At 41.3% G+C, this 23,526-nt stretch overlaps 9 protein-coding genes across 9 annotated transcripts; 3 read left to right on the top strand and 6 right to left on the bottom strand.

The window, feature by feature from the left end:
* Nucleotides 1-1,099: 1,099 nt before the first annotated feature.
* Nucleotides 1,100-1,402, bottom strand: PAAG_11756 (hypothetical protein; the record flags this gene model as incomplete). The annotated part of the gene is made up of 1 exon (XM_015847344.1): nucleotides 1,100-1,402. One exon carries the CDS (start codon nucleotides 1,400-1,402, stop codon nucleotides 1,100-1,102), a length of 303 nt encoding a protein of 100 aa, XP_015703035.1.
* Nucleotides 1,403-1,619: 217 nt separating this feature from the next.
* On the bottom strand, nucleotides 1,620-2,763 carry PAAG_11757 (hypothetical protein; the record flags this gene model as incomplete). The annotated part of the gene is made up of 4 exons (XM_015847345.1): nucleotides 1,620-1,824; nucleotides 1,889-1,969; nucleotides 2,062-2,386; nucleotides 2,499-2,763. The coding sequence occupies 4 exons, from the start codon at nucleotides 2,761-2,763 to the stop codon at nucleotides 1,620-1,622; spliced, it is 876 nt and encodes a 291-aa protein (XP_015703036.1).
* A 31-nt stretch (nucleotides 2,764-2,794) lies between these two features.
* PAAG_11758 (hypothetical protein) lies at nucleotides 2,795-3,001 on the bottom strand (the record flags this gene model as incomplete). The annotated part of the gene is made up of 1 exon (XM_015847346.1): nucleotides 2,795-3,001. The coding sequence occupies one exon, from the start codon at nucleotides 2,999-3,001 to the stop codon at nucleotides 2,795-2,797; it is 207 nt and encodes a 68-aa protein (XP_015703037.1).
* Nucleotides 3,002-4,081: 1,080 nt separating this feature from the next.
* PAAG_11759 (glycolate oxidase, subunit GlcD) lies at nucleotides 4,082-6,103 on the top strand (the record flags this gene model as incomplete). Its single annotated transcript, XM_015847347.1, has 4 exons — nucleotides 4,082-4,309; nucleotides 4,503-5,556; nucleotides 5,630-5,811; nucleotides 5,906-6,103. 4 exons carry the CDS (start codon nucleotides 4,082-4,084, stop codon nucleotides 6,101-6,103), a joined length of 1,662 nt encoding a protein of 553 aa, XP_015703038.1.
* A 552-nt stretch (nucleotides 6,104-6,655) lies between these two features.
* Nucleotides 6,656-7,780, top strand: PAAG_03816 (40S ribosomal protein S4; the record flags this gene model as incomplete). The annotated part of the gene is made up of 5 exons (XM_002794177.2): nucleotides 6,656-6,669; nucleotides 6,738-6,875; nucleotides 6,949-7,233; nucleotides 7,367-7,661; nucleotides 7,724-7,780. The coding sequence occupies 5 exons, from the start codon at nucleotides 6,656-6,658 to the stop codon at nucleotides 7,778-7,780; spliced, it is 789 nt and encodes a 262-aa protein (XP_002794223.1).
* Nucleotides 7,781-10,201: 2,421 nt separating this feature from the next.
* On the bottom strand, nucleotides 10,202-11,555 carry PAAG_03817 (hypothetical protein; the record flags this gene model as incomplete). The annotated part of the gene is made up of 5 exons (XM_015845075.1): nucleotides 10,202-10,514; nucleotides 10,568-10,822; nucleotides 10,972-11,067; nucleotides 11,169-11,375; nucleotides 11,470-11,555. The coding sequence occupies 5 exons, from the start codon at nucleotides 11,553-11,555 to the stop codon at nucleotides 10,202-10,204; spliced, it is 957 nt and encodes a 318-aa protein (XP_015702164.1).
* A 3,426-nt stretch (nucleotides 11,556-14,981) lies between these two features.
* On the bottom strand, nucleotides 14,982-15,414 carry PAAG_03818 (hypothetical protein; the record flags this gene model as incomplete). The annotated part of the gene is made up of 2 exons (XM_015845076.1): nucleotides 14,982-15,267; nucleotides 15,383-15,414. 2 exons carry the CDS (start codon nucleotides 15,412-15,414, stop codon nucleotides 14,982-14,984), a joined length of 318 nt encoding a protein of 105 aa, XP_015702165.1.
* Nucleotides 15,415-17,600: 2,186 nt separating this feature from the next.
* Nucleotides 17,601-19,523, top strand: PAAG_03819 (MYB DNA-binding domain-containing protein; the record flags this gene model as incomplete). The annotated part of the gene is made up of 1 exon (XM_002794180.2): nucleotides 17,601-19,523. The coding sequence occupies one exon, from the start codon at nucleotides 17,601-17,603 to the stop codon at nucleotides 19,521-19,523; it is 1,923 nt and encodes a 640-aa protein (XP_002794226.2).
* A 1,516-nt stretch (nucleotides 19,524-21,039) lies between these two features.
* PAAG_03820 (sorting nexin-3) lies at nucleotides 21,040-21,735 on the bottom strand (the record flags this gene model as incomplete). The annotated part of the gene is made up of 3 exons (XM_002794181.1): nucleotides 21,040-21,068; nucleotides 21,155-21,476; nucleotides 21,658-21,735. 3 exons carry the CDS (start codon nucleotides 21,733-21,735, stop codon nucleotides 21,040-21,042), a joined length of 429 nt encoding a protein of 142 aa, XP_002794227.1.
* Between the last annotated feature and the right edge of the window lie 1,791 nt (nucleotides 21,736-23,526).

Raw genomic sequence — 23,526 nt, forward strand, 5'->3', positions numbered from 1 at the left:
TATAACCACAAATAATTTCTCTTGTCCGGCGGGTGGGACTGCAGCTATGCTAAAGCAATCCATTCTATCTAACCGTTCAAACCTTTCAAAAAAATTTCGATTGTGGTTCAATAACCAACTCAAAGCCGGTAGCATGGGTTATACCTGCTACGCTCCTATTAGTTGATATTCGGTCAGACAATGGAAGGTGTCGCAGTAGAGGAAAAACCGTAGAGAACATAAAACATTATACTTTGTATATAGCTCTGCAGATGCGTTCCGAGTTCAGCCAAATGAAAAGGTATGGGAATAAAGATCTCAAAATCCAAAACAGGAACAAAAGGAGAAGCCAAAAATATAAATAATATCATTGAAAGACCTTCAAAAGTGAAATATTCATTCACCCAAGATTACTTGAAGAAACAAACATGCACATGGAGATGAAACACAGGTTTCAGAAGTGCATTTATTGTCCGTTATTTAAAGAAAGTCTGCACTCTTAAATATATTTTCATCAGTGAAATAATGAAGCTGCGAGAAGCGCACCCTTAGGATCCATACAATCAGTCACCGGCTGAGAAGTTCCCTGGCTCTCTGACATTCAAGATCGTAATTTCAAATTCCGCTCAATACTAAATTATTTGCTACCGTCTCAGACAGCGGCTGTGGTTTATCACGCCTCGTGGATAAGGCTCTTTCCTTTTTCCCAATAATAATAAAATAGCATCTCCCCCAGCATTGGGGTTGACTTGACCCGGGAGCTCGAGGGCGGAGTGTGCTGAAGTCTTGAGGAGGTTAAGCTCCTCGGGCATTCTGAGCTTCTTTCGACACCGCAAGGACAGGTCGATGCTAAAGAGTAGTCAATTATATACTGCGGTAGTGAGGGTCGCCCTTCCGAAGACGTGTGAATAATCTTGACAGTTCTGAAACGATATCTCTGCTGCAGTGCCACGATAGGATATTAGACGTCTCTGCTCTGTATCCTGTAGAAAGACATATACCCGGCTCAGAGAAAGGGGATACATCGTGACAGTAGTAATATCGTCTTGTGACTATTCCGCCAAACTGCGATACAGGAATCCAGGAAACTCAGTTAGTATGTCGAGACGCGAAGAAACATTCATAGATCGTCGAAATCGTCGAATTCCTTGGGTCTCCTTCGTTGCTCGACGACACATGACATCACCTCCGTACTTGGAAGCATCCATGGATGAGAGAAACACGCCAGCAGTGCTCTGCTCTTCCAACTGTTATCAAACGTCGAATTCAAGGTTGTGTTCCCTTTCATTGTGCGTTTGACATGCTTCAGCAGCTCTTCAATGCCATAAGCTCCTGATGACAGCGAATTCTGTGTGTCACTGGGAACATAGCCAACTCTTATTCTGCAACTTCTGAGTTGCCAATCTGAGAGGAAAACGCCCATTGCGGTGGAATGAGAAGTAATGCAAAATTTCCCATGCGAATTCTATTATCAGCCCATGATTCATCAATTGCCACATTGAAGAAATGATGAAGGATTAACATAGCCAAACGCTAAATTTTGTGCATTTAATGAATTTTAGCACACATTCAACTAAGGATATATTTAAAGGTGGAAAATTCTCCTCTTTGGAAAGATTGGCTGAGCAAGAACTAACAGTTCAGCCATTCGTCACCAAGAGTTCTCGGGCGCTGAGTCCGGCTTCCGAAGCCCATGTCAGCATCTTCCGGATAAACTGCATGAAGAATTTCCTATTTTCTATATTTCCCTTCAAGGTAATCCTTCGACATTTCAAGAGAATTTCAGGAGTAATAACCATACCTCTCCACGCCCTCGTATCACAGTTCCATTGATTCAGCACATGACTATAAGCACTATAGAAGGAGAATACCTGATTTCATCCCCGCAATCCGAACTCTCTTTAAGTACCCAACCGGCGGTGGGCCAAGTAATGCGATTACTGCAGCAGGGAAATGTGCATTCGAATGTTTTCCATCAGGGCTCTCACCACTAGAAATATGAGGGCTTCCAAGGAGATCCCACATCTATTAATAATAAGATGAGCTGCAACCTTGAATGAGTAACCTAACAATATAACTCACTAGAACTCCAAGATTCCAAATATCCACTTTCTCTGTTCACTCCATGCCCAGATAGCGTCAGGTGCACAGTAGATGAATGGCTGAAAGAGGCCTTCCTGCTCTCCCTCGGCGATTCGAGCCGTCCCGAAGTCTGCCAGGATTGGTGAACCCCCAGCTTTGCTTTGAACATTCGAGATCTTGTAAACTGTACGATCGCCAACAGCTTTCCAGGGAGTTGGATTTTCAGCTAGCATTCTTTTTGGGATTTGAAGTAACTTATAGCTTATCCCATTCGTCAAATATCTTGGGGTTTGTCGTACCACCACGATATTTTTGGTTTGTAAATCTAGGAAAAAAGCAGTCAGCAACAGCGGCACCCTGTTAGTACGGCCGAATAAGCTAGTTAACCGGTCTGAATGACATAAGTCTCAGAATGTAGATAGTCAAGGGTGATTAACAGCCTCGTTTAGTTGTGCTTGGAGCGCATTTCCCGGCATACGATGGCCAGCAAAAATAGCTTGGAGATGCAAAAGGCTGGTAACTAATTAGTGGCTCATGTACTAAGCATGGATGCTCTCCAGTCTGTCCGTTGATTTCGAATGCATCAAGCATTGTCAAGAACTTGCGGCTTCCAGGATGGAAGAACCTAAAGTCAGCGAGACGCTGCAGGATCCTCCCTCCCGTCTGGATGTTGGAGTTGCGGATGTAGATGTTTAGAGCCATATAGCAATGTGAACTAATTTGCAGTCAGCCACTAGACTCGTATGCGCAAAGCCCTCAACGCAAAAATTCCATAGAACCAGTCTGTATAATTTGCGCCAAATCTTAGTTTTCCCAATACTTGGTAACTAGAATTAAATACTTCTCCAAGTTTCACAGGGTAAAAGAGGCCCTTCTCATAAGCCGGCATCTTCTCTTCTTCTATATTAACCGCTGGATCAATCAATAGCGGTGAAGCCATGGTGTATGATTACTCCAGGTGGAGACAGCTCTAGTCGAAGAAACCTGTCCATAGATAGAGATTGCTGCAACTATGCGGTTGTCACAGGCGAGAGTCAAACCAACAATCCCCCAGCGTTTGGGGCAAGAAGCGCATAAAATTGCGTTCGAGTTAGTCGTCACTGGTGAGAAATAAGCGAGCACAGTTTAGCTTTAGATGATTCCGTGTTACAAGGTGACGGTTCCGGGTTGAGGGATATGGCAGCTAACTATCTAGGTGCTTCTACTTACAAAAAACTGCGTAGGAGCAGCAGCAGGATTGACCTCGCCCTGAGCTGACCTGACTTCTGTTGTATGACTGTGCAAATATCATATTGGAAGGAAAGTTGACTCTGCGTCTTTGGGTACCAAGATATGCAACACCTTCAGGCCTAGCACCCAGAACGCGCCGTACCCGACTCTATCGTCCGATTAAAAAAAAAAAAAAAAAAAAAGTTGGAAGTTCGCATGTTAGCCGCAACTGTTTAACTAGCCTACTTTTAGGGATAGTTGGTTAGTTGACTCTTTCATTAAAACATACAGGGCTTTCAAAGAGCTGGCGTTGTAATTATCTATTTTCCCGTTCGCACCTAACAGTGATTTGTTGAATGTTCACCAATCACAGTTGGGACCATCACCAATTATTATCTGACGGGGAATGAAATGGTTTTGAGTCAACGAACGGTGCAATCACTGAGCAGGCCGCAACCCCTCCATGTGTGTGACAGTGTTATATTAGTTAAATATTCGTACGAGTGGAGGCCTCATCACCAATCTACGGAGTTGGATTTATATAAGGCGATGAAGTGGTAAGTGCTCCGCAAGACTAAGGACCCAATATGTGATATTTATCCAAAAGATTTGCCGGAAGTCAACAAATAGATCGAGCAACTAGTTATCTATCACCTTCTCCGAGTCACAGTTCGACCAGCCTTTGCCAAAGTCTTAATCGAATTATTCCTATTCAGTTCTGCTACGATAGTATCAAGTAAAACCAAAACTCTCCCCGGTGAAGGCTATTCACTTTAATCATTTCTCCCGGCCGTTATAATAATAAAAAAATATGAAATCCTTTGGCCGAGTTTCCGCAGGGGTTAGCCGGCGCGGGGTTTGGTGTCAGAGTCGCGTGCAAGGACTCCGACAACGCCCACAGCACGTTTCTTGTCGATGGAGTAGCAGCAATACGTCTGGTTCTCAAGCTCAAGAATCTGCTCGAAATCCATCTTCCCTCAGAGCTGGCCAAGCCATCACCCTAGCTACGATTGCCGGTGCTGTCGGGTATGCACTTGGAGTAGGTGGTTGGGTGTCCGGAACATCTCGTTTTGGGAGCTCGGATGATAGTCCAAAGTACGGGACAAAGAGCGACTTGGAAAAGGCACGCACCACTCCATTTTAATAAAAACCTGTATGGAAAACAGTGCTGCGGTGTAACATACAACAGATGCATATTTACGGTTATACTAACCCTGGGTGGGTGCTCGTAGGCAATTACTGAACTCCGCGCGTTACTCGGAGAGGACGCGATCAGTACTGACGACGAGGATTTGCATCTTCATGGTTATTCAGAATGGTCATCAATCAATTGCGAAGAACTTCCCGTCGCCGTCGCTTATCCCAGGAGCACCGAACAAGTGTCACAGATCGCCAAAATATGTCATAAGTATCGAATGCCCATGATACCATACTCGGGAGGCAGCAGCCTTGAGGGTAACTTCTCTGCGCCCCACGGTGGGATGAGCATCGACTTTGCCCATATGGATAAGATTGTCGCTTTTCATGAGGATGACATGGACGTCGTTGTCCAGCCTTCCCTTCAATGGATGCAGTTGAATGAGCAAATCAAACACTCAGGACTTTTCTTCCCTGTCGATCCTGGCCCGTCAGCCAAGATTGGTGGCATGGTTGGCACAAACTGCAGCGGCACAAATGCCGTTCGCTATGGCACTATGAAGGATTGGGTTCTCAACGTGACCGTGGTGTTGGCCGATGGTCGAGTTATCAAGACACGAAAACGTCCCCGTAAGAGTGCGGCGGGATACAACCTCACAGGGCTGTTTGTGGGTTCTGAAGGCACACTAGGTATCATAACGGAAATCACTCTCAAACTAGCTGTCTTACCTGAAGAGACGCGGGTCGGGGTCGCCACTTTCCCAACTATTCGCGATGCGGCGTCTGCAGCCATGAAGGTCATCCGTACAGGTGTCAATGTTCAATGCATGGAAATCCTCGACGAGGTTCAAATGAGAGTGATTAACGGGGCTGGTGGCACCAATCGGACATGGAAAGAAGTTCCCACGCTCTTCTTCAAGTTTTCAGGATCTTCTACTGCCGTTGCCGGCAACATTAAGGCAACCAAGGCTATTGCCAAGAGCGACAACAGCAGTTCTTTCGTATTTGCGAAGGATGACAGGGAAGGCCAGGAACTCTGGTCTGCGCGCAAACAGTCTCTTTGGAGTATGATGGCGCTGCGCAAGGAGGGAACTGAAATTTGGTCAACCGATGTTGCCGTGCCACTTTCTAGGCTTCCCGATATAATCGGTAATAGTTCACTTGACTCTCTCCCTTTCCAACGCAAATGTGCACGAGGTACTAAACTATGAAATGTAACCAGAATCATCAAAAAGAGACATGGATGACCTAGGCCTATTTGCTAGCATCGTCGGCCACATTGGCGATGGTAACTTCCACGAGAGCATCATGTATAACAGAAAGGATCCCGCCGAGCGGGAGAAAGTAGAAAAGAGCGTTTATGACATGGTTAATCTTGCGTTGGAGATGGAAGGATCCTGCACTGTAAGTGTCTTTAGACTTGATATCGACTCTCCTCCAGTTACCAGCACAGATGCTGAATAAGGAATATGAAACTTACGAAAACTTATAATTCTAGGGCGAGCACGGCATTGGGATGGGTAAAATGCAATCTCTTTTAAAAGAAGTCGGTCCAGGGACCATCGACGTTATGCGCAGTATCAAGAGGTCTCTTGACCCGCACTGGTTGATGAATCCTGGAAAATTATTCGTAGCGACTCGCAAGATGGAAAGGGAGCGGCAATCACGAAACAATCATGAAGCCACCAATGGGTAAATTCCTATCGAATACATCGGATGGCAGTTTTTCTAAAAGAATGAAAATTGATTGGAGAGGTTTGAATATTGTGTCCTCGATTTCCCCGTCTTGTCTGATTTTCGCATATTTCAACTTTCGTCAAGGCAGTTTTCCGTCTTCTGCCCACAGGCGATAGATATCTTTAACTTTTTCCTAAACCCCACAGCTTCCGTTGATGAAGCAGCTATGGGGAACGAATATTTTACAGTGTACCATCATCCAAAAATATATTCCCATCTACTCGGTATTTCTCATCTTATAGATGTGTTCTCACCGTTCTACTTGGTTGGGACAACCTTGGGCAACCCAGATTATGCTTAGTCAGCAACCATTTTGATTCAAAGTACCGTCCTGATGCGGTTAGAATTAGGGCTATTCCTGCACTAACCTAAAAGAGGCCTCTAAGCGAATCTCTCTCTGCCCAAACCTCAAAAAAAGATCTCCGACTCACACGTCGTTTGTAATGTTGACTTTCTCGAACTCCGCGACGACAACGACAATTCGAGGTATCAAGTCAACAGATCAACCATTATGGGCCGTGGACCGTATGTAATTATCTGCCCTTTCGATTATTATCCTGCCTCATTCAAGCTAATGTGTTCCGTGTTTCTAGGAAAAAGCATCAGAAGCGCCTCAGTGCGCCTTCGCACTGGCTCTTGGACAAGTTGTCTGGCTCCTATGCCCCTCGCCCATCTCCTGGTCCCCACAAGCTGAGAGATTGTTTGCCCCTCGTTGTCTTCATTCGCAACCGGTGAGTTCATAAATCTGCATATCCGCCGCTGAAGCAAGATTTCAGAATGCTGACAGGCAGAACCCTGCAACAGTCTGAAGTACGCCCTCAACGCGCGTGAGACTAACGCCATCCTCATGCAGCGTCTCGTCAAGGTCGATGGGAAAGTCCGCACCGACTCCACTTATCCCGCTGGCTTCATGGATGTGATCAGCATTGAGAAGACCGGCGAAAACTTCCGTCTCGTCTACGACACCAAGGGCCGTTTCACTGTCCATCGCATCCAAGCCGAGGAGGCCGAATACAAGCTTTGCAAAGTCAAGCGCGTGCAGCTTGGCAAGGGTGGAATCCCATTCTTGGTTACGCACGATGCTAGAACGTAAGTTCTTCCGCATCATTCAGACGTTGGACCAAGCTTTGGTTGATATCCCGATACTAGAGCTCTTTTCTCCGAAATAACATTGGGACATTTACCCGGAGATGCTGACATGCCTTTTTCCGGGTGATTATAGGATCCGTTACCCCGACCCTGCCATCAAAGTCAATGACACCGTGAAGGTCGACCTGGCCACTGGCAAGATCACTAGCTTCATCAAGTTTGATACTGGTGTCATTGCCATGGCTACTGGTGGTCGCAACATGGGACGTGTTGGTGTCATTACCCATCGTGAACGCCACGATGGTGGCTTCAACATTGTCCACATCAAGGATGCCATTGACAACTCATTTGCTACGCGGGAGAGCAACGTCTTCATAATTGGACAAGACAAACCATGGATTAGCCTTCCCAAAGGCAAGGGTGTCAAGGTATGCATTTCCCCTCAGCTATCTATCCAAATTTCCTTACATAAACTAATTATATCCTCTAGCTCTCTATTGCTGAGGAGCGCGACCGTCGCCGTGCCGTGGCCCTTGCGGGTCACTAAATATGTAGTGGTATGTGGGAAGATAAAAATAAAATTAATATGCATATGAACCAGAATTTTTTTTTATGAGGAGAATGGCGTCCTGTAATTGGTTGACATATTTGATACCTTCCGTTTTGATCCTACAGTTGCAGCAGCTTCTCCATAATTATCTGGGGTGATCGCTTCTACGAAGATTTATGCTCTGGTGTAATCCATGGAGTTTTAACCCTGCCGGTTCTTGTGCCTTACACGCAGTTCCTGTAAATGTAGTTCAATTCCAGAAAGGATACATATATTACCAACATGCAGGATTTGCCAAACTTGCTAGAATTCCTAATCTCCACCTTATTTTTTAAAAGTAACGTACAAACATTGGATGTCGACGTAAAAGATTTCCTCAATCCAGCGTCTTTCAAAGCAGATACTATACGTTATGCGTGCTTGGTGTGAATATACATACCCTCAGTATGATCACCATTTTATACGGGGCCCAACAACCCGTTTGAATTAGCAAATACCCTCAAGTTTCTTACAAAATTAATTGATGAATTAGCGATCTATTTGCAAGCCCTTATATGGGGTAGATAGCGGGGTGATGGAAATAGTAATTAATAATAGTTTTATCATGCGTCAGGAATCATGTACGAAGCACGTAGCAGTCAAGTCACAGAGTTAAGTCATTACCTGGATAGGGGTGATGTGAAACCAAAATATGCCTAGTATAAATAAATAATATAGATGAGCTGATATAAGGGGGCAAACTTTTAAGAGACAAAGAAAGAAAACTAACTAAAACACTAGGGATTTGGATGATCCCCTCCCTCCGTCATGCCGTGTTTTTCATTCCTTCTGTCTGCCACTTAACGCAAGAATGCAGCGACAAACCATATTGTTGCAGCCCTCCTGATACCTTTCGATGAGGGCCCAGATCCTGGTTCTTTGATTTGAGTACTGAAATCTGGGATGCGCAATTGATTGGTGGAACATAGCGGCGAACCACAGTGGGGCCGTGAGCTAGAGATCAGGGGAATCATCAGTTGCTCTCCAGACTGCAAAGGGAAAGTAAAGCTGAATTCCATACCTGCGTTTATCTGGTGGGGCCAATCGAAGGTTAATATCAACGGGGCATGGGTCGACACAACCCAACCGTATGGAGAAAGATGGGTGGAATAGCAATGCTATTATTGGCACAAACTCTGACCATCATTTGCAAAATCCATGCTTTCGGTGGGACGAAAGTCCTGTAAATTAAGGACCTGTGGCAAACTGCAGGGAGCGAAAGATATACGGTCTTCATATCATCTTGGCTTGAAAGGCGGTCCCCCACTTGTTTCTCCCATTAACTCCAGGTTTGGAGTCGGTTGGAGATTCCTGCCTGAGCTCAGCCAATTGAACGAGTTTCTCCGTGAGCGGCAAAGAGCAACCCCTAGCTTTTTCTGGGGTTGTGTAAATAATTTTTGTGGACATCCCTTCAGGGTCAGAAGATCTAGTGCGCGGTCAGTCTGAGAGCTGACCAAGCAGCTTTTAGAGCCATGGAATATGCGAACAGACATCTGGTCTATAAATCAAAGAAAAGAGTGGGCAGGCAAATGAAGAGATCATATATCTCGCATTTCTCATGGCCGTTTCTGTAAAGAAGGGAAAAGGAGTCCTCCGGAATATAAAGTTTTCAATACAAATCAACAAATATTACGTGAATTCCTGCATCTTCTGTGCTGTGCTTTTGCTAATTGCCACCGCCATGTCTAGTCCTCCGATCAGGTACCATATAATTGATGGTTTTCTACGAGGAGTTTGACAAATTACCGGTAACCCCAAAAAGCAGACAGAAAGATTCCGTCTATAAAAGTAAGAGACATTATATGCCATATGCTTTCCCACACTACAAGTAAGGAAGAGGAAACAGTCCTGCCAGTCCTTGCTCACCATGCAGTTGATATTCTACAGCATGAAGCAAGAGAAACGGCAACTCAGGTTTCTCTTGTATTATTTTTCGGTGTGATCCGTAGTTGTTAGTAGGATCAAGGAGCTGAAAGAAAACTAACGGGTGTTCTGTGGAGCTTTGTAACATAACGTTGGGAGGAGGTCGAATGGGAACACTTTGGGATTGGCTTTTTGAAAACAGTGTAATATTGCTGTAGCGGGGAATAATAGTTCCTTCGGTTGGATAGGTTTTTTAGGCAGAAGCGTCAATTTCCTATCGTCACATGTTACCAGGTACCTGTGGAAATAAAATGAGAGCTGCAGAGCCTAAGGAAAAACTGACTTGAACGCATTTTTTCAAATGGTCAACTTTATCCGGGTAAGCAAGGAAATACTCCTCTGTCACTGTACACAAATTAGCCCAGTTCGTGGTTAATTGCTGTAAGATGTAATCTTCAATAACGATGTTATGCAAAGAGAGGCCGGTGAAGTCGTGTTCATCGTGGTGTGAGAGATTTACCGCCAGAGCATCAGCCGAAGCATCTTCAAGAAATTCATCCAGCAATGGGCATTCGGGCTCAAAGGATTAACCCAGCCGACATCTGATCCTTGATGGTACTTGCGTTTAAAGCGAATTTCCAATACCGGCAGAATTTTTGAAATATACGTTAGATGCCTCTGTGGGCTAAACAAATTTTGGATGGGAATAGTGAGAAATTGTACTAGTTGATGTGTTGACATTGGAGCGTCGTTCGACTGTACAATTCCGTGGGCTTTCAAACAGGACACAAAGAGCTTGATGAGCAAACGGTTTGCCCGAACGGAGTTCCTAGCCAGCTGTTTAGAATTTTAAGTATCAAGTGAGCAGGTGTTTTTACGAACTCTTTCGACTTCAACGTACTCGAACGCTTCATCGGGGAATGCATCAAAAATGTCTTTGAGATAACTGGAGAGTTGTTCATGCTGCTAGAAAAACCATTCAACAATGGCCTAGAGTATCCAAGCGAGTAGCGTATGCAATCATTGAGCGGAACACTCCTAAATTGCAAATAACTTTCATCATGGACTTCTGTAGCAATCGTTTTATAGCCAAGGTCGTTGGAGGGTGTGGATAGAAACCAGCACCATGCTCTAGCTCTGTTTTGTCACAGAGTGGCACAGGTTCAAGAATCTCTCGACACTATCATAATGAGTAAGTTGAGACACGTTGGTGAGATCATCGGAGGGGAGTAATGCGCTGAGAAAATCAGTCACTGTGTCCGCAGGTCGACTTTCTAGGGACGGACCTGGGTAGATCTTCATCAGGATATAGATGGAACTGAACAAGCAACTTGATGAATTTCACGCTGAAGCCCAGAAGTATCAAGCTAGCCCCATCCTCCCTGCTTCAGGGAGGCATGAGTCCCTGGACCTTGTCACGGTTCGAGTCGGCAGGAACTAGCAGATGAGTGCGCTCTTGTGCTTACCTGTATCATATCAATACGGGGCGAGCAATTTCAGCTTGATGTTCGGGAATGAGAGGACTTTGGAGAGCAAGGTTGAAGTGAAGAGCGCCGCGTGCTCGATCACTACCAGGTTCGGGTTGGAGGGCTCTTGCTCATACGGAATTCCCAGGTCATCGAGGAAGCGATCCGCCGGTTTGCGGAGGCCATCGCCATAGACAATCAAATGGGGGTGGCTCAAGTTTAACCTGAAATGGAGGCTCAGAAACCGGAATGGGTCAAGGAGCAGCACTGACAGGACTATCATGAATTGCGGGAGGCACTTCAAAATATTCCACCAACGCCATCACATCGGCGTAGTAAGGCAGAGTCACGTAGTCCTCAGCTTGTACAACGACAAATTGGGAACCGTACCAGAGGAGCTGCATGCCACCGTCTCCTTGGAACTGAACCATTTCCGAGGGTCCGTCCAACGGAGGTCATATAAAAACGCTCACCAGTGGAGATCATGAAAGAAACTAAGTCATAAATCGTCTAAATTCGTCATCTAGGATCACGAATAAAACCAAAATAATCAGAGAGAGACAGGAAGGGCAGGCTAGCTGTATAGAGAGTGTCGATAACAATAGATAAACCCAGAGCTCAGATATTGCAGAATAGGATGGGAAAATTTTGAGTGCATTGAAGAAATCGAGGAAAGAACACCACCGCGCTCAAAACTGTCCAGTCCGACCTCATTATTAATGGTCAAGCTCTGGTATTATGATATGAGGGGTGGCTGGGTTTGTATGGGGCAATGGAGTCCTTGGCCAAAGATTAGGGGCGTGGGCGGCGTTTTCCAAAAACCGCTTAATGCTGTGGATGATGATGACCTTTTTGGCAATAGAACATTAGAACGTGCAGACACGATTCTTCGTCGGAGATTCCTTCAAGTTGACATTAATATTTGACATCCCAGAGTGACCCAGGTGATATCAGTCAGGGTAATCTGCAAAAGGAGGTCTCGCCTAGCACCTTGGCTGATCCGGGTGGTAAACATGATTGAGGCTACCAGAAAGGGCCTGGAGATCATCATTCAATAGTTAGTGGAAATTCAAGGTCCTAACATCCATCACTGAGGTCCCGAAAATTGAGGGTAGCCTTCCACAATTCTCAGGGAAAAGGAGCTCCTTTGGAACCAAGCTCCTCCAATCATCAAAGAAAACAGTGGCGAAGATCCGGGACAATCTTCGAATAGTTCGACTGAAAAGTGGCTTGCTGGCAGCAGGATGTAATACGGCTACTCTAATCACGTGCCTCGCTCTTGTATATAGTTTAAGATCGTAGCCAGCTAGTTTTACATAACAGCTACGTTATCCTCCATGAAGACGTCCCTAAGCAAAGGGCCCGGCCCCATAGGTTTAATTTGAGTGTGAAGATCCACAGCAACATCATTGTGACGCAGTTAATGAAGCCGAGGGGAGTTTTGCTTTGCTCATGACACCCGGCCAATGCAAAATCGACCCCTAGAAGAAATGACACATATGACTGTGGAGGTGGTCTCATCAGCATGTTAATTGTTTCCACAGCCTTACAGATCGTCGTTAGCTGTCGTCTAGAGCACTGGAAACACAGTGGACCTGAAGCATCAAATAATAAGAATAATAACACAGCCCAGCAAGAATGAGCAACATCAATGTGAACAGTTCTCTGTATTTCCATACTAATGTGTTGTGGTTCTTTATTTTTACCTGCAGAACGAAGCAAACCTTCCGCTTTGTGAATTGGCTTGTATGTACCGCTGAGTACAGCACCATATATGTATCATTATGATCGGACATATGGTTAGTTACTGTATGTATGTACTGTACTAAGTACTCCATACACTGGTGATGGAGTTACATTACCTCCCAAGTCCTTGACATGATTCAGCTGTCAGCCTGTCACCGGATCTACACTTCGCTTCTGCCAATAATTGTTACGTCGGTGAGCCTTAGAACGTCACCTAATTCCGCATGGCTGGTGCCGGCTTTACCAGGCTTGTGCATGAAGTGTCAGTCTCTTAATCACTGGTTTGCGCTGTTGACCACCCGCTGAGGAGCTGCCCTTGTCCATTCCGTCTAGGCTTTGTCCATGTGGGTTATTAGTTTTCAAACTGGAGGACTCTGGCGTATCGGAAGGGCGATCGTTATTATTTAACGACATCTCCGCCTTAAGCGACACCACGAGACTGGGAGGAAAAGGTCCACTGACGATTAAATGGCCGTGGTCTTGCGATTGCAATAATAGTATTCTGTTACCGAGGTCCATCAGGAGAGGCTGCTCCTTTATTGCGGGTGAGTGGTAGGGTTACCAGTAAAATTACCATATTCAGAAATACGAGTTGTCAGACGAGTTTCAAGGCCTGTTCCATAACGATTAAACATGGTAATGTAAAGCGAAGTTGTTTCATTCGAAATTGACTTACTACCTTGAGAAGAAGTTGAGAGACCGCTACGGGATCTGTAACTCTCACCAGGACCCTTCGGGCAAGCTTTCAAGGAACGAGGTGGCATTATCAATATCCACTTCGCCAAGCGGTGGTGGGTGCAGATTAAACTACCCCTCTGGTGCAATTCGAGTTATTAGTTCCTCATAGCTAAAGGATGAAATTTCTTGCTAATCCCCGAATATTTAAAAATAGGGTTTTTTTGAATTTGAATTTGAATTTGAACGGATATATCTAGATTAACTGTTAATGAATGTGGAGACCCCAGAAGTTCTTTACCCTTTCCAAAGGTCGTTCTCATGAAAAACGGCTTGTCGTGGTCGGACAGTTGTATCATGTTGGTAACTAACTGTAAACCAATGTTTACATAAACTTTGATCCAGAACTTTCAGATTATTTCTGGCAGATCTTTGGGAACAAATCTCATTTGTTTCCCTTCCCTGTTTTCTCGATCCACCGAACTAGGCGCTGATATTGCACATGATCCGACCAAATTTGGACCTCGTAAACTAGGAAATGAAAAAGGAATACTGATCTTACAAGTGGCAGGTGAGTGAGGTTCCAGAAAGCTCAAGAGAAAGCCTTTTGAGGAGGCATCCCTCCATTGACTTGACGTGTAGCTTTCGGGCCATCCCGTGCCATTCGTCGGGCAACGATAGGTGACTAGCAACCAAACGGTAACTAAACCTTTTGTTAGTTAACTAGTCAAAAACACAGCAACTCTGTCAGCCAATTTGATTTGAGAAGTGCGCGTTTAAATCGGATGGCGACCAGCGTGGCAGACAGGCAGACAGACGCCGTGTTCTAATCGAATGCAACTTCCATTGTGCTATTTCAAGGCAGTTCCGTCATATTTTTGATTTATTAATTTCTGCCGCTGTTTCATCGCCCGTTTCCACCGAAATATGCGCGAATTGCAGGCCCAAAATGAGCTTATCACGAGAGCGAGAGCAAATGATGTCTAAGATATTTCTTTCATATTCCTTCAACTTGGATAACTAAGACAAGCATGAGTTGTGAAAAGCTTGACAGTTAGGATCTCAAAATGTCAAACGGAAACAATTCTGTAATAGTGAAATCATTGATAGAGCCCAATTCATGGAGATATCCTTTAAGAAATTGAATAATACGATCATATCTTTATACCCACTCGGAGTGAAACGGCAAGGAGGAAATGGGAGATCAAAAGTAACATTCCCCTCTACCAAAAGGTGTTTGTAAGCGATATACAAGTTTTTTGATTCCAGGACTGTCGCCTAAATTTTCACTGCATTTTCTTCGCATCGTTGGTGGATTTCGCATACCCAGAGGTACCAAGAAGGTACGCGATGCAATTTACAAAGAGAATGCAGAAAGCTCCGATGTTTCCCCATGCCATATCATTCCATTACTTAAAATTGATGAAGTCATCAAATCCGATACAGGAATACGTGGCATATATGTGTCGCAAGTCTCCAATTGCAAGTGCGATCAGACAGTTTCTGGCCACTTTTGGTTCCGGCGTTGAATAAAGAACACCGGCACCGACCAGCTCAAGCAGTAAATATAAAATTCCAAGTTGATATGCGATTGCCTGCGTGCTTGACGGTAGTTCTGCAGGTGTTAGTGAGTTTGGGGTCTGACCAAAAACGAATTTATTCACATCGAAGAAAGCTGCCCAGAAGCTGGCAATGCTAAAGAAAGTCAGTATCCAGTTTAGATTCCTCTTCTGGGGCCTCTCTGAGAACAAATACAGTGAGATTGGCTCCACTACTGCGAAAATAATGAGAGGCCTTTTGCATAGCTAACAAAAGTTGTTGGATTCTCATCTGATAATGCATCATACTTGTGTACATTTCATAGATAAATCATCTTATTGAGTTAGTCAGCAAATCTGCAAGTAACTAATCGTGCTGCTACGCAACCCACACCTTATGTGGGTGCATCACATCAAAATGATAAAAACATCAAAATGATAAAAATCTTGCAATTTCATCATCTTCATCATCTTCATCAATTAATAACTCACCACAATGTCAAATAAGGATAAAAATATTGAAGATCATATTGAAAAAGCTGTCATTTATCATCAAAAATACTCAAATTTTAAAATATTATCTTTGTTACAAGGATTTGAGATTTTTTATTAATATCTCTAAGTGCATATCAATGAAAGGAATTTAAATACTGCAAAGATTTCAGTTAACAAAAGATTAAATAAAAGTCAAAAGGATATAATTAAATAATAAGTCAAGCTGTTTAATAAAAAGAACTATTTTCTCACAGTCAAATATATTGAAGATTTCATGAATTCAATACTTAGATACTAATACTTAAATTCTACTATCTTCTTTTCAAAAGTCAGTAAGATATGAACTTATAGATTTATTGAATGTATACCTGAATATAAAAGAGTGAAATAGAAATTAATAAATTCAAAAAGAGTAACAGTTGAAGATATTAAATATATTAATATATATGATTTGAATATCTTCAGATTCTATTTGAGCAGAATCAATTTCACATCTATGACATATACAACTTTAATGAGATTGAATTTCAAAAAGAATAAAAATGTAAAGAATGAGTTATAACTACTTTTAAAAAAGCTAATTTCATCATTTTTTTCATTTTTTTCAATAGATTTGATTATAGTTATTGAATGTATATTCATAAATAATCATATCATTTCATTATTGATAATTTTAATCTTTAAAATACATTTGAAGAATTGATATACACAGACAGATTTACTCAGCAATTATAGAATTATTATATTAAATACTGAATTTACAAATAATGAGATTAAATTTGAATAACTCAAACATTTCAATACTGCTATAGAAAAAAAATAGAAAAAAAGTTATTAATTGCTTTTAATGAATAATTATAAATATTATATCACTAAAAAATTCATATAATATATAAATTTTTATAAAATAATTTTATATAAATTTTTATTATATATTATTTATTTACTACAATCTCTAAATAGTTTATTATTTCAGTAATATAAGTATTATCATTCAAAAGCAGTCAACTATACTGCACATCATGATCTTATTAAGTATGAAAAATAGCAGTTTCTATAATATCTTTCAGATATATAAAAGCAGAATTTTAAATCTGATATAATAACTGCAGAATGAGCTCAATATGATATATATTTATGAAATTCTGATTGAGTTCTTGATATTTTTAAGCAGCAAATCTCATCATCTCCATTACTGCAGATTTATGAAGATTAGAATGATTTAGATCACATATGTATCTCTTCTTCTCAGCTATTCTCATTAAAGATAATTCAAAAGTTGAAATATCATATTATTATTGTGAAAAATATCATACAAAATATTAGAGATACTCTCAAATTGAAATCACTCATATTGACATATCATTTGAACAAGACATTTAAATCAAATCTAATTTATTTGAAATTTAATAAGTAACAGATTATTGAATTAGAGAACTTTCTCAATATCAGTAAACATCACAGAGCTAAAACAATTCATCATCAGATTCAAGTAGAGAGAGTTCTCACTCAATAGAAAAATCAAGCAGTGTAAGAATAATAAAGCTGAAAAAGAGCAGAATAAGAAATAATAAAGACTTGAAGTTGATTCTATAAAAATTGACAATAACTCACTCACATCAGTGACAGAAGAGGAATTAAATCAATTTAAAGATGACACACATACTGAGAATGATGTAGATAATCTTTTTATTATAGATTAGCTACTGATTGTTGATATAGAGTGCAATAATGAGGATGTGATTCAATATTTTTATCATTTTGATGTGGCGTACTCACATCAGGTGTGGGTTGCGCAGCGGCACGATTAATAAGCAGTTCTGGAAGACAAAAATTAAGTTCACATGATTCCACCATCGTAAAGTGATCTCAATCCATCCATCTATATTCCATCCCTAATGTTAACAGAGGTTCAACACTCCCTGTTGGGTAGCTTGATAGCTGCTGTGAATCAATGGCTGCACGACTGACAGGCAGTGGTATTTGCTGGATGAGATGATGGACCCTTTTGTTGGAGCCTGTGCGGTTCCTGGACCCTTTGATGACACACTTTTCCAGCAGCGAGACTTTTCGCAACATGGTAATCTACGAATCCCACCGCTACGGGATCCTATTCCCTCCCACCCGCTGCAAGCCCCCTTTCCTCTCGAACCCAATGCTGGCGGGACCAGAGAAACGGCACCTATCCCGAAAACCTCTCTCATTAGTGGAAACCCTCCTGCTGAACTTCCTACGTTGGAAGACTTCTTAAACGCTGCCCGCACCTGCGATTCAGCGTCCCATGCAATCCCCAGGGCGGCGTCAAGCTCAGATCCTCCCCCAAAGACTATTCTTCCCACTTTCATCAACCTTCGTGCCATCGAGAAATTACCCTATGCATCATTCGATGAGGAGGTTCCGAGAAAGCGCCGTCGGTTAGATGTAAACGGTGACATTTTCGGGGAACATCTTCAACTTCCTATTCCAAAAAATCAAAAGGAGAATACTAAACGTCCTCCTTTTGGACCTTTAACGATATTAAACGGTTTAAATGAACCTCCGCCAAATGCTGCCTTGTTTCCACCTATTGAGCCTAATGGTACCCCCACAATTCTTACGCGACCAACTCGGGATACCCCTGTCCCACATGATGCCGCCCTTGGGGATACAGTTTCAGAGCGAAGAGGAGGGCGGATTAATGACATTATTGAGCCAAGCGTTGAAGAGATTGGTGAGCCCATGTTGGAGAATGGTGACGACCTTACTGTCACTCGACAAGCAACTTCCCAAGTGGTAACTGAGATGCCTGAAAAGGAACCTGGGTCACCAAAATCTCAGCATCGAACAAGGAGGAAGCTGCGAAAATGGACAGACGAAGAAACAAGAGATTTATTACGAGGAGTTGTGAAGTGTGGGGTTGGAAATTGGACAGCAATTCTTACCCAGCCTGAACTTAAATTTAATAAACGAACAGCTGCAAATCTGAAAGATAGGTTCCGCGTTTGCTGTCCATGGATTTATGGATCAGAGCAGAACACCAACGAAGCAGTGAAAAATGTCCTCACAGAGGCTTCAAATGGATCAGAAGCCAGCTTATCCGGCAAAATTTTTCTTCCGGATCCAAGATTCAGCAAAAATAAGAAACAACAAAATGCAGTCTCTACAGCAAGTGTTCTGAAACCTGTTAACGAGACCACTCCTCGATCTGTACCTCCCAGCTTCTCTACGGATTGGGCTCCGAAAACAAGTTCAGATCTTATTAAATTGACAACCAAGCACGTCCAATCTGCGTCAGCTAAAGCCAGCCAAACACTATCCAGTAAATCCAAATCAACACTTGTGTCCCTTGGCCTTCAGGAACCCTACTTGAGCATTAAGTCGAACAGACGTTCTCGCCGCCCGTTTACACCTGCAGAGGATGAGGCCCTCCTCAAAGGCTACGCCATTCACGGGTTCCAGTGGACACAGATTCGGCAGGATAAACACTTGGACTTGATGCACAGAAAAGCCACAGATCTCAGGGATCGTTTCCGAACAAAATTCCCGGACGTGTATCGGGAAGGCGGTTCCGTAAACGCGAAACCCGTTGAACTTGGTAAAAGTGATGCAGGTGGCGAACTCCCAAGTCCTGAACCCCATTCGTGTTGCAATGGCGTCGCGAAAGCGAACGCCGCATCATTATATAGAAAACAACCCAAAGCAGCCGCTCCTGGCGGCCGATATGATGTTATCGACTCTGGGTCAGCTAGGAGACGCTCCTCTCAATCCCCTTCCAATGATTCTGCCTCTACGAAACCCCTCCCTCCGCCGCCTCCACCTGCTTTGCCTGACATGCCTAGCATTACCAACGCCTCTCTATTCTCATTTCAAATGGAAGATGTGGATGGCAGCTGGGGCGGTAATACCTTGCCTCCGCTCGGTTGGGATGAGCTGGCGTAGATAATCTGCAGTTGCGTTTACCTCCAGACCTCCTTAGGTAAACAATTGAGCGGTACCCCTTCAACGTTTTGCCGTGGCTATATTCACTCCCCCTTTGAATTAGTCCTTAAGCATCTGCATTATTAGGATCCCTAAGATGTATATACGGTGGCTATTCTTTTTAGGTCATGGACATGTTTACACGGATTATGAACTTCTATGCGCAGCATGGGTCACCTTCTAAGTCGTCAAGATACTATCCATAGTTTGACAGCAACTCGGCCCTTGAAACTTGGATCTCGAGCGGTTTTATGCTTCATGCCAAATTGTATTCTGTATCTCAAAATGCTTGTAGTATATAGAGAATCTGACCTGATTTAATATGTATAGCAGGGTATTGAACGTAGTAGTTATTATTTAAAAACGATAATACCAAATTTAAACCAATAGTTCTACTTAAGCTGTGGAGTAGAAAAAGAGCAGCTTGGACCCTGTTCGGCTATTCTTCCTCGCATCATCGGTGAGTCAAATCGGAACATGGGCATCGCAGATATGTATAATACCTTTCTTCCATTCAAAACCTTAGAAAATAGCCATTTCAAACCTGGTAACAGTTATCCTACGTTTTATTTCCCATCATTCTTGGCGTAAAATAGAAGCGGAAACCCTAGCCGAAGCATCTGGTGATCTAACTAGTGCGGAACTCAAAATCAAGTGCAAGACAGATTGTGGCTAAGATTAGAAAATTGAAGGAGAAGCTAAAACAAACAAACCTCGCAGTTTTATAACTTTAACACGAAGTGATTGATAGTGGCATCGTTGGGAATAGAGAGATCGCAGATTGTCCACGTAGAATAGGCCGTAGAGCAAGAAAAAATTTTTTCATGTAAGCCAATTGTAGAACGAAGATAATTTATTGAATGAAAAACATGCTAACTTGGAAGGATAAAGATGGAAGGAGAATGCCATAGTTTCTTAAAATATCGGAATATACAGAGACAAAGGGGATATTGTGGAAGGGAGTTGACAGATATCGAGAAAGAGGTTGTTGAGAGGTATGCAGGTGCTGAGGAAGAAATGTGAATATATAAGGGGTAATTTTAGAATGATAAGTGCTTGTGGGATGAAGTGAAAGAGAGTGGTAGGCATAAGATCCGAAGAATAATTATGTGCGTCAATTGACCGCTTAGTTCACGGGTATGACAGGTGGATCAAACGAGAGGTAATTGTTTCCAGCGCTTCTGGGCCATGGCATTTCCGACCCGACACGGAAAATCAGCAATCAACAGGTTCATTTGACCCGCCATTCTGATACCAAGTAGTCCCATCCAAATATCTATCATGGTGATATAGAAGATGTCCGTCCAGCAGCTTTCCACTGATATATGGGAAATGAGAACTTGGAAAAGCACGGTGCAATTTTACAATCATCATATCTCGCACGCATTGTGTGAGGTCTCAAAGAGGGGGAAATAAGGTGGCATATTCAATCAAGTGAAGATATATATATATATATATATATATATCCAATCTTCTTCTACCATGCATTCCTGTCCCAGTTTGGATCTAGTGCAGGAAGATTTACGTTAGACGGATGAAAGAGATCAACGGGGAAAAATGAAAGGGAAAAAGGAGAAGAAAAACATCATTACCTTGAACAAAACTAGCAAGCACCTTGCTCCCTGTTTGTAGCAAGGGATGGCCTACTACTATTTGCAAGAACCGCTGTAGACCTTCCCGCCGATGTTCAATCACGTCATCACTGAATCGATTGGTGAATACTTTCCCTGGTAGGGGGGGAATCGTTACGCGCGCGCTCTCACGCTCCAGTATGTCTCGAAAATATTCGAAATCTGAATAGCGGCGGCGCACGACAGAGTGTTTGAGCTTGAACGCGGGGATGTTGGTGCGGCAGACAATTTCATAGGAGGTATACATATTGCGTGATGTGCCGTGCGTTTGAGGATTTCTCACCTATGACGGGAAAACAGGGCGGGTGAGCTTGACATTCATACTAAAAGAGTTGCGGAGCAGCCAAAGACGTTATGCGAGCTTAAATCGCAAAGGCGGGTATATCACGATTGAAGACGGATGAGGGGTAATTCATCATGGAGAAAAGAGAAGAGAGCTCTCCGAGGATGTTTGGGATGGATACCTCAATTTCAAGGAAGTTTTCAGGAGGGCCATATATCTCCTCAAAAGTTTGCTGGCGTGCATCCGGTATAGCTTGCATTTTTCGTAAGGTTGTTCTTTTAACTTTGAGATCAGGGTCTGCTCACAAGCGTTAGACACGGGCTTGGTGAGGGTTCTGAGTATCTTGGAATAGCCAGTAAGGGAAGGAGAGGTTAGCAAAATCACTAGGAACAGCGGCTGAGTATTCTTTCAGAGCCTTTGGAGTAGAATAATTCGAGGGATATCAGATATCCAGAAGCCGGAGAGAAGTTCGACATGCATAGGAGAACCAAGAGCTTTGCGTTATCAGAGCAACGGCCGTTGGCTGATTAGTTAATCAAGGTGGCCGGTAGTTAACTATTTGGCGGGGGGAATTGTGATGAAAGTTTCGCCGATTCCGAGAGTGTGGGGAATACCTTAATTACGTAACGTAATCTACACTCTCTGAGCTGCTTCACCCCACTTCAATATCTGTGTAAGAATGTCATCAAATCACAGTCAAAAAGAAACTTTGTAGAGATGGAGAAAAGACGTGAAGGTATAATATTCTTTCTTCACAAGCAAGAAATACGTTCGATTTATGAAGCTGCATGTTCATATGAAAATTTTTGAAAATTTTTATTTAATTTTAATTGAACAACTTAATAATAAATTTATAAAATTATTTTATATATAATTGTAATTAATTTTTATAAATTTAGTTTTAAAAATAAAAATAATCTTTTTATTATTTTTATTTTTATATATATTTATTTATTTTTTAATATTTTTTTAAAAATATTAATTTATAAATTATATTAAAATTATTTAAATTAATAATTTATAAATATATAAAATAAATATTATAAATATAAATAATTATAATTTTATTATTATAATTTTATTATTATAATTTTTAAATTAAAATTAAAACTAAAATTATTATAAATATAATAATTATTATATTTAAAAAAAGTTAAAAAATATTTTATAATTAAAATAAAAATTTAACTTCATTAATATCATATATAAAATAAAATATTTTAAACTTTATAATATAAAAAATTATTTATAAATTAATATAATTTAAAAAATAAAAATTATATTATAATTAAATTTAAATTAAATTTATATTTTTAAAATATTATTATATATATATTTTTTTTATAATTATTAAATATAAATTTATTTATTTATTTTAAAAATATATATAATAAATTAATTTTATATAAAAAATAAGTTTTTAAATTTATATATTATAATTAAAAATATATTAAAAAATATAATTATTAAATTAAATTTAAATTATTAATTTAATATTATATAATTTAATAAAAAAAATTTATATATAGTTATATTTTGAACTATAAATAATTTAGTCTTTAATATATTTTAAAAATTTTTTACTTATAATTTAATTTGAATATTAGTTTATTATAATCAAGTAATATATTAAATACTATATATATAACTTCTATAGCTTAATAAATTAGACCTTATTTCAATTAATTAGAAGCATTAACTAGTTATACATAGTACTACTATTTTGATACAGAGAAAAGCAAGATTCTATAAACTTCAAATAGAAGGTAAAAGTGTAAGTGAAAATGAAGATACATCTCTGTAACTTTAAAAAATGTTCTGATAGCAAAGAGAGAATTAATCAGAACTTTAAGCTGCATAAACAAGATGTAAAAAAAGTAATAAAAAAATTTATATTAATTTATTAAAAAGTAAGTATTAGTATTCTGTAATGAATATAATAGACTGAGAAATAATATATATAACTCTTTTTATATTTTCATATAATTGTTGCTTATTGTGATTTTGGATTTCTTTATTCTTTTTGAATATATATGGGGTGAGTGTTCCA

Source organism: Paracoccidioides lutzii, assembly GCF_000150705.2.
Source record: "Paracoccidioides lutzii Pb01 unplaced genomic scaffold supercont2.9, whole genome shotgun sequence".
In the NCBI taxonomy this organism is placed as follows: domain Eukaryota; kingdom Fungi; phylum Ascomycota; class Eurotiomycetes; order Onygenales; family Ajellomycetaceae; genus Paracoccidioides; species Paracoccidioides lutzii.